The sequence below is a fragment of the Bactrocera dorsalis genome, chromosome 3 (assembly GCF_023373825.1).
Source record: "Bactrocera dorsalis isolate Fly_Bdor chromosome 3, ASM2337382v1, whole genome shotgun sequence".
Lineage (NCBI taxonomy): Eukaryota > Metazoa > Arthropoda > Insecta > Diptera > Tephritidae > Bactrocera > Bactrocera dorsalis.
Window position 1 is genome coordinate 5158176 of NC_064305.1, and position 9150 is coordinate 5167325.

General features: G+C 34.8%; 1 protein-coding gene across 1 annotated transcript; it reads right to left on the reverse strand.

The window, feature by feature from the left end:
* Positions 1-232: 232 nt before the first annotated feature.
* Positions 233-1851, reverse strand: LOC105227077 (uncharacterized). The gene is made up of 4 exons (XM_049452071.1): positions 1659-1851; positions 1178-1266; positions 847-982; positions 233-448 (listed from the first exon to the last, which is right to left on the reverse strand). The coding sequence occupies exons 1-4, from the start codon at positions 1819-1821 to the stop codon at positions 384-386; spliced, it is 453 nt and encodes a 150-aa protein (XP_049308028.1). The 5' UTR covers positions 1822-1851; the 3' UTR covers positions 233-383.
* Between the last annotated feature and the right edge of the window lie 7299 nt (positions 1852-9150).

Genomic DNA, 9150 nt, shown 5'->3' on the forward strand with positions numbered 1-9150 from the left:
ATCAGCACGCTGTAAATCCACTGCTAAGTTATTTTTTTCATATACTTGTATATGCAATATTGGTATGATTGTTGAAGATTTGTAGAAATTTTAGTGTGTGTAAAAAACTTAAAAATTAAACTAGTTATTCGAAACTCCAAAATAAATTTTAATAGCACTTTTTAATAAGTTTAAATACTTTTAAATAATTTTTTTATATTTTATTATATTTTTTCACTTTAGCTGCAAAAATTTTCATAAGTACAATAAACCTTTTAACAAAAAATTAATATACATAATTTGTATTGATTTTTTTTAATAAATGTTGAAGTTTTGTACACAGCTACCCGCTTAAAACCCACACATACACACGCATGCATTTAAGGAGCCTTTTCATTTCTTGCTCACTTATTGGCTAAGAGCTCGCAGCAATATATGAATATAATATACAGCACTGCCAAATCTAAAACTGAAAATTTGATTAATTCCTAAGATTTTTTTCCAACGAAATTTTTTCAAATATTTTTTTATTAATTTTTTTTTCACCAACATTTAATTTGAATAGAAATAGATATAATAAATATAATATAATAAAATATATGAAATTGTTTTCGATAAATTTTCTTCCAAAATTGAAATTTAATAATAAAATTTTACATTTTAATAATATTTTTTTACCAAAGTTTAATCAGAATAAATTTTTTTTACGTAACATTTTTTGTCAAAATTTAATTTGAATAATAGAAATATATGAAAAAATTATTTTCCACTGAATTTTTTTTATAATTTATTATAAAATCTCGATTAGTTATTTTTTTTACTATAAATGAGTCTATGAAGTATATTTGATATATAAATTTTACTCACCCAGCGATATCGTATAGTAAGCCTTTGCAAATGCGTTCGCGTCTTCTCTGAAACTGCTGACAGTAAATAAAATTAGCAGAAGAAATACTTCAACATATTTGAAGCGCAAAAAGTTCACAAGCATATTGGTGTTGCACTAAACATTAAAAAAAAACTAATTAATTAAATATAAGTTTTAGCAAATATTGAAAAAAATATTATAATTTTATACGAGCAACATTTCCAGTTCTAAATAATCATAAAAACTTTTCATAAGCTACTTTTCACCTTCTAAAATCATTGCTTATATATAAAAAACGGTTAAAGCAAACTAAGCCTTAAATAAACTTACGTCATTAATTGCTTTGAGTAGTATAAATGAGGCACCAGTGCGCAGTAAATCACCAAACAGCGCATTGAAGTGAAAGTCAACGGGTATAGCTTTGGAACGAAATTGGAAAATAATATAAGTGATAGATTCTAATTATTAAACTCAATTAAGGTAAAGTTCATTAGTAGATACATAAGTTAAACGTATCATACCATATTTCAACGATAGATGTCGCGCTTCTATTGTTTAATTTGAAATATATTACAAGGGGCAGAATTTTATGATATTTTCAGAATTATAACAAATATTCAAAAAGTAAGAAAACTTTTAAGTCATACAATTGTTTACATTAACAAAAATATATCATGACACATTCAAAAACAGAAAAATATCAGATGCTTTTGAAATGTAGCATACCTTCAGGCAGACAATACTAATTGTATTAATTTTTAAGCATTTTTGTGTCCCATCTTTACCTTCAAAATCATTACAATTTACTCACTTTTCACAAATCTAATTAAAGCCGTATCACACCGACGCGGTTCCGTCGACTCCAAACTCGCATGCACCAAGAGCACCAAGGCATGAATTAATGCGCAAAGCCCCCAAAATGCTATGCTCGTATAGGCCAAAGCAAAAGCTGTATCCTCAGTGGTATAGCACATTACAACGGACAGTTTTGCAGTGCCAGACTCTAATATCTATTAAAAACTATTCCTCTTTCTTCCAATGCATGTGTTTGGTGAGAGCTGCAGATTTTTTGTTTTTGGAATTTTGAACGGAAATTTTACGGCAGTTTCTAATTTTGTTTGTAAATAAAGCAGAATGAGTTATTGAAAATTTTTAGATGTGATTTTGACACTTTTTTTCATAAGTGTGCCAGCTGAAAAAAATCGAGTTGAAGTGAGAAATGTTTACAATGTGAAGAAATAATTTTCTAATAAAAGAGAGTGACAATGAAAGTCCGTCCTTCCAACTCCTCATTTATAAGGAAATTAAGTGCTTATGCTTAACGACTTAAATGAACTAAGCACCGTTATTAATTATAGTAAAATCAAGTCATACAAGCGCAACCAGACGGCGTGCGCCTAAATGTATACAACAGCACCAATGATGGAGCTTCAACTAACTATATATTCATGCGACATCACATATTCATATCTCCGCCTAACTGTTTGCTGCTTAATAACGCAACAAACATATTCATTTATAATTGAATACACACGCCTACATGTGCCGCACACTAATGCGCTTGAGTAAACACATTTGAGGTCAATTATTTACAAACTACAGTTGTGTCAACTTTAGACTGATTGCATTTGCCACACACAAATGAATACAGAGAAGTGCAGTGTGTAAATGATAAAGCTTTGGCAAAAACATTAAGTAGCAAAAGGATTTCAGTGTAAATTATGCGTAATGTATCTGTCCATAAATGTACGTGTGATTATGCATTTCTACGCCTGTGTGGCTGCGTAAACATATTGTGTTGCATATTTGATTGCAAGCAAACATGAATCTAATTAAAATGCCATGAGTCGGGGCAAACGATACGACAATAAATCTATAAATATTCAGCACAAGCGGCTGCTGAAACCCGAAATGAGCAAGAGAAGCAGACAGAGGGATAGAAAGAGAGGGAAAGAAAGAGAGAGAGAGTGTGTGAGTGCTGGTGAGCGTAAAGTTTGTGATACATGCCACACAGAAAGTGGTCAATAATTGCGATAAACTGTTCAAAACTCACTCGACGTGTGGAATGCTTAGCCATATTCTGTCTCTACTAGGACCATATTGTGAAGAGAACATGTGGGTAGACATTGTGGTAGCATTGATGATATTATGTAAACAATTAAAACCAAACAAACCTGTAAATTTACATGTCTATAAAGGTAAAGTATATTCCACAATGCTTACATAGCAAATTGCCAAACATAAACAATTAGCTAACTATATAGTAGTATAGAACAACTAATGCATATCCAATGCCGCATACATGAATATTTCGTTACGAATATGGGTATCGAATAGTTTGTCGAAAAAAGCGGTGTTTCTGAGTAATGTATGCACTGAACGCAAAAATCAAAAACAACGGCAACATTACAAAAGGGAAGATATACTAAAATATTTCCAAAAGAAAAAATTAATGGGAGATCCAATATTGAAAAATGGAGACCAAAGAATGAATATAACATTTCTACCTATACGATGATATACTACTTATATATACCTATCGGTGATATGAAAGTCACAACCTTGGTCAATTGAATAAGCGAGCAAGCAAATGAGTCTCATTAAGAGAGCAAGCAAGAGCGCAAATATAAGCTAATGAGAGAGACAGAGCAGTCTTATAGCAGAATAGAAAAGCTGATGAAAGGCTAAATGAATGAAATAACGGGGTTCAATAAGAGCGCTACGCGAGTTTTTAAACAAAGAAAAAACGGTTTGGGATATCAATGAAATTCTCTAGTTCTTTGAAAGTCTTTTGCTTGACGACCACCACGCTTGGAGAAGTCCAGACGCTGAACCCAATTTGCGACGGTTTTCAACCATAAAACGGCCGATACTGCCGCAATTTCACGCTCGATATTCGTACGTAGTTAATCAATCGTCGCCGGGCCGTTGTCATAGACCATAGACTTGACGTAGTCCCACAGAAAACAGTCTAACAGCGTCAAATCGTACGATTCAGCGGCCAATTGACTGTGCATTTTGTGAGATAACACATTCACAAAACTTGGTTTTCAATAAATCGATTGGGACATTCGCTTTGTGGTTTGTGACGCAGTTCTGTTGGAACCACATATTGTCCAAGTCCATATCATTAGCAACAGCGGATATAAAGAAAACTCAAGAAAGAAAAATCGATATTAATTTCTAAAAATATTAACGAAAGTTTAAAAAAGGATCAGGATCCAAAACGGTAACATTATCTAGATTTTTATCGCAGAAGTACAAGACATGAACACAGACATAATAAATATCATATTTTTTTAATTAAGGTTAGGGTCTCTTGTACCCTGAAAAAGCATGTGAAATAATCATTAGAAAGCAGCAAACAATTTTCTTACTAGACTCTCCATGCACATCCATTACCTTTCCTTTCCCCCACTGTCACATAAACAAATTAATTATGGTCGAGCGTTAATTGCAAATTAGTTGCTAACATTCTCGATTACAGCAGAAGCACCAAAATAAAGCAGAACATGCACAAGCTAATAGTCTACAAAAAAATAACACAAAGCAAGAACAGCAAAAAAAGCAACGAAAAAAGCAGGAAATCGCAAGCAAGGCAGTCCAAAAAACGGGAAATGCGGCAACGTGTGAAATTAATGCGTTGTAATTAAACGCCAACAAAGACGAGAACGAACACGAAAACGAAAAAAAAAACAAAAGGAAAATTATGGCAAAATCACAACGGCCAAGCAAAGGAAGCAGGAAAGCAGCAGCTTGTATGTCTATGCCGCTGCTGCATGAAGGACCCTATATGGCATTTAAAAGAATATTCGAACGGCGGGCAGTACTCGTAAATGCTGTAGGAAATGCCGTAGGCGCTAGCCAGCTATTGTTTTTATAGCTGCTCGCTGTGTTTCCGCCGCGCTGCTTCTCACGTTGACGATATTTTAATGCTTTTGCTAAGAGCATGGCATTTTTTTCGCTCACTCGCTACCACCCCTACACACACACACACATACATATTTGCAGGCAACCCATTTGGGCGGCATAAATAAATCAGTTTAATATGAAAAACCATTAAAGCGCCAATAACAACAACAACTACATGCGGATAATGGTGTGCACCTACGCTTGTGTAAGCACCAACACATGCACGCCTATTCACCACCTTTTCATGTATGTAATTACAGCCGAACGTGTAGCACACAACAGCGCTAAAATAACATCACGTATACGCCATGTACGCCAGCCGTCTGCCGTCGCGTACGCGCCAACACAGCGTTGCAACGGTGTTGCATACCATCAGACATGCCGTTCAAAATGCGTTAAATATACTTTTTGCTATAAATATAACTGCGCTGTGCTGTTATTGTTATGCTTGTGCTCCTTTTTTAATGTCTAGCAGTGGTTTTGCTGGCGCTTAATGAAATGTTTGGTATGTAAGCACAGTGTTTAAAGGTGCGAGCTGAGAGAAAAAGGTGTTTTTGCTGGAGAGCGCTTGTAATTGGTATGTATGTGCGCTTAAACGATCGTTTGCATTATAGCTCATACCAACACTGACGGCAATTAGCTATGCAGACAACAAACAAGCGACAGGTGAAGTGATTTCATATAGACTTATCTACTCGCATGTATATAAGAGTATTCACAAACATTCGCTACGTTAGCACATGCGTGAGTAAACACTTTGTATGCATTTTGCTGATACTGCGAGATTTTATGATTAAATTTTTTTTTTATTTTTGATACATTGATCAGGTTATATTAAGTTTGCAACGATTCTTGTAACACCCAGAAGGGAACGTCGTAGTCCCTCAGTTTTTAAGACATCGATCCGATATTTTACACATCCATTTCTCCTGTAGAAGCTGCTAATTTGTCGGTATCGGACAACTACAGTACCACACAAACTGACTTATCGGAATCTGGCGCTTGCTTGGGAAATAAGTTGTCTATAATCACGAAGAATGAACCACTAAATGTTATTCATAAGAAAGATTACTCGCAATCATTAAGTTGAAAGCTTAATTTGCTGGTGTTCCACAAGTTCAGTTGTTAGAATAATGGTCGTATGCTATCAGTAAATTATCAAAAATCATTCACAAATGTTATTTACAAAATTATCCACAAGAAAGCATATAATTCAAAGCTTCAAGCTTTGTTGTCGGTGTTCCACAAGTTCAGTTATTAGAACGAAGATCATACGATTTTATAAACCTTTCAAAAGGGTTCCACAAATGTTATTAATATAACTAATCGCTAGAAACCACAAAATCGAAAGCTTCAAGTTTAGCTTTAGCTTAGTCTGCCGGTGTTCCACAAGTTCAGTTCTTAGAATAATGGTCGTATGATGTCAGTAAGTTATCAAAAGTGATCCACAAATGTGATGTACAAAAATTTTCGTAAGAAATCATAAAATTCAAAGCTTCAACCTAAGTTTGCGGGTATTCCACAAGTTCAGTTGTTAGAATAATGGTCGTATGGTGTCAGTAAGTTATCAAAAGTGATCCACAAATGTTACTTGTAAAACTATCTGCTAGAAGACCTAAAATTTAAAGCTTCAAGCTCAATTTGCCGGTGTTCCACAAGTTCAGTTATTAAAATAATAGTTATATAATGTCAGAAAATATTTGAAGGGACGCAGAAATATTTTTTTAAAAAACTATCCGCAAGAAACCATAAAACTAAGAGCTCTAAGCATATCAAATACCTTTATAAAGAAATAATACACCAGGATTCCGCTGCTCTCCAAATATCTTGAAGACACCACTTTGGAAGTAAAACTGTCGTTGCAATTATTTATAGACTACATAAAGAATGTTTTGTGTTTTTGGCCCATAACTTAAACATTTTTGAGCACCAACGAATTTCCTTAATATTTTTTCGCCTTAAAATTCCACAAAATGGAATACATACATATAATTGCAATTGTGTGAGAGTATGGACTTAGCGCCCTCTCTAGCAGTCTGCGCTCAATATTTATGAAAGTCGGAAAAGCAATATTTTTTCATAAAAGTATTTTATTACAAACACTAAAATGCACACACAAACAAAAGTTCGCGGATAGAGTTGTACAAATGAAATGGCACAGCATACAGCAGGCGAGTATTTTCGCCACAAACCAAATTAACACCACGCTGGCATTTAGAGAAAGCGCTAGGCTACAACGGCAAAAGGTGATTTCCAGTGGTGAGTGTGTGTGTGTGTGTACATTCCGGTATTTATATCATAATTTTCGTTTCATATTACATTTTGGGTATTAATTCAACTAATTAGGAGGAAATTAATGAATGGCCAGCTAAATGGGTGGTGAGCAGGAGGGTAACTGGAATGGTAGGAAAGCAAATAAATAAAAATAGCACAAGAAAAAGTAGACAGCAAAGTGGAGGGACTATAAAAGAAATAGAAAGAAGTTATGACCAAACATGAATATGTACGTGTGTGTGCACTCATTTACCAACAGCTGGTAAGCAGCAAATTGCCTGTGAGCATTATTGCTGCTCAATTAGCGCCACGTCCCAAGGCAAGCCACCAGCAGAAAATTCCAACAAACAAATGGTCGTTCGTAAAACGCTGCACTGCTGGCCGGAGAGCATATTATTCCAATTTATGAGGAATAAAAATGAATTTTTTATGATAATTGTGGCATGTAGCGGACAGTATGTGCGCTGAAACGCCTTAAGTGTGGTGAAGAATATTTGTTATAAACAAATGTAGCGCCGAGTTAGTGCTCAAATCAAACGATTAGCAGTATTATTAGCTATTTTTGTATTTTTGTATTTATATGTAGTATATTTATATTTTATGTAAATTGTGATCATTTGCAAGTTTCGTTCGACTTTTTATGGATCAAAGGCGATACAGAAGGCTTATAAAGGATTTGCTTTCTATTTTTTTTGTTAAAGCACGAATCTGGTTAACAAGCTGTACTATGAGGTCTGTGAATGAGCTATACAGTGAAATCTGCGAAAAGTTTTCTAATCGAAAACTAAAAGGCCAATGAAAAATGAAAATAAACTGTAAGAGTGATAAGCTAAGGAGCAAAAAAAATGTACTTTATTTGCGACAAAAACATTCGCATTTCGAAAACATTGTAAGCTGCGGCAAATCAGCTTGTGAATAAAGCTGATAACAATCACAGCATAACAAGAAAGGAATGTTCCATATGAAGAAAGGTTAAACTACAGTATGCTTTCGTTTAAACGAACCAGCAGGGAGCTGCGATAGTTATTGATTTGTTGGCAATTAAATTGCCAAATGAAGAATAGGGTATAATTTGTTGTTTGTTTATTAGTCGACACAACTTTTCTAAACTTAAATTTGTGAAGAAGTAAATAAAAAAAATAATATAATGCCTGTTAATTATATAACTATTACTTTTTGGTGCTTACAAACTTTTCTTTCGTTGGTTTGAACGCCGATTATACTTCTCATATGATTAATGCAATTAAGCGAATATAAGGAACAACGAGTTTCAAGAAGAACAATACGAGCGGTTATCACTGAAGCTTAACTATTGCAAACAACAGATTATGAATGTTGGAAAACAGTTCAAATTATGTAAAAGAGGCTCTATAACGGGTTTTCAATAAGTCTTTTGGGATATCAATGAAATTCTTTATTCCTGTGAAAGCGCATTCGGTGCCATTATGTATGGAACTCGACTTTTTTTACATGACAACCACCATGCTTCCAGACTCTGAACCGGATTTCCTACGGTTTTCAAGTATAAATCGGTCGATACTGGTGCAATTTCACGTTCGATATTCGTACCAAGTTAGTCAATCACTGCTGGCTTGTTGGCATAGACTGTAGACTTGACGTAGCCCTACAGAAAATAGTCGCACGGCGTCAAATCGCACGACCGAGGCAACCAATTGACTGGTCCATTTTCGTTTTCAATAAATCGATGGAAAATTTCGCTCTGTGACTTGTAGCGTCCTGTTGGAACCACGTATTGTCCAAGTCCATATCATCAGATTTGGACCAAAAATATTATTGAGCGATAGCGATTTTCATTGACAGTAACGTGACGGTCTTAATCATCGCGGAAGAAGTACGGCCAAATGACGCCGCCGGCCCATAAACAGCAGAAAATTGTAATTTTTTCGGGATGTAATGGTGACTCATGGAGTACGTGTGACTTGCTGCCGGACCAATAACTCATATTTTGTTTATCGACGAAACCATGCAGCCAGAAATGAGCCTCATCGCTGAGGGTGATTTTTCGATGAAATTCCGGACAATTTTCAAGTTGTTGCTCAGCCCAATTCAAGAACGTACGACGATTCTGGTGGTCAAGCGGTGTTACGTTAATTTGA

What these genes read in the sequence shown, in the direction of transcription:
- LOC105227077 (XM_049452071.1), bottom strand. Translation starts at nt 1,821, where the DNA reads ATGTGCTATACCACTGAGGATACAGCTTTTGCTTTGGCCTATACGAGC. An exon ending in TTTAATTAGATTTGTGAAAA is followed by an intron (nt 1,267 to 1,658) that starts GTGAGTAAATTG and finishes TTCGTTCCAAAG; the next exon opens with CTATACCCGTTGACTTTCAC. An exon ending in TTACTATACGATATCGCTGG is followed by an intron (nt 449 to 846) that starts GTGAGTAAAATT and finishes TCAAATTTTCAG; the next exon opens with TTTTAGATTTGGCAGTGCTG.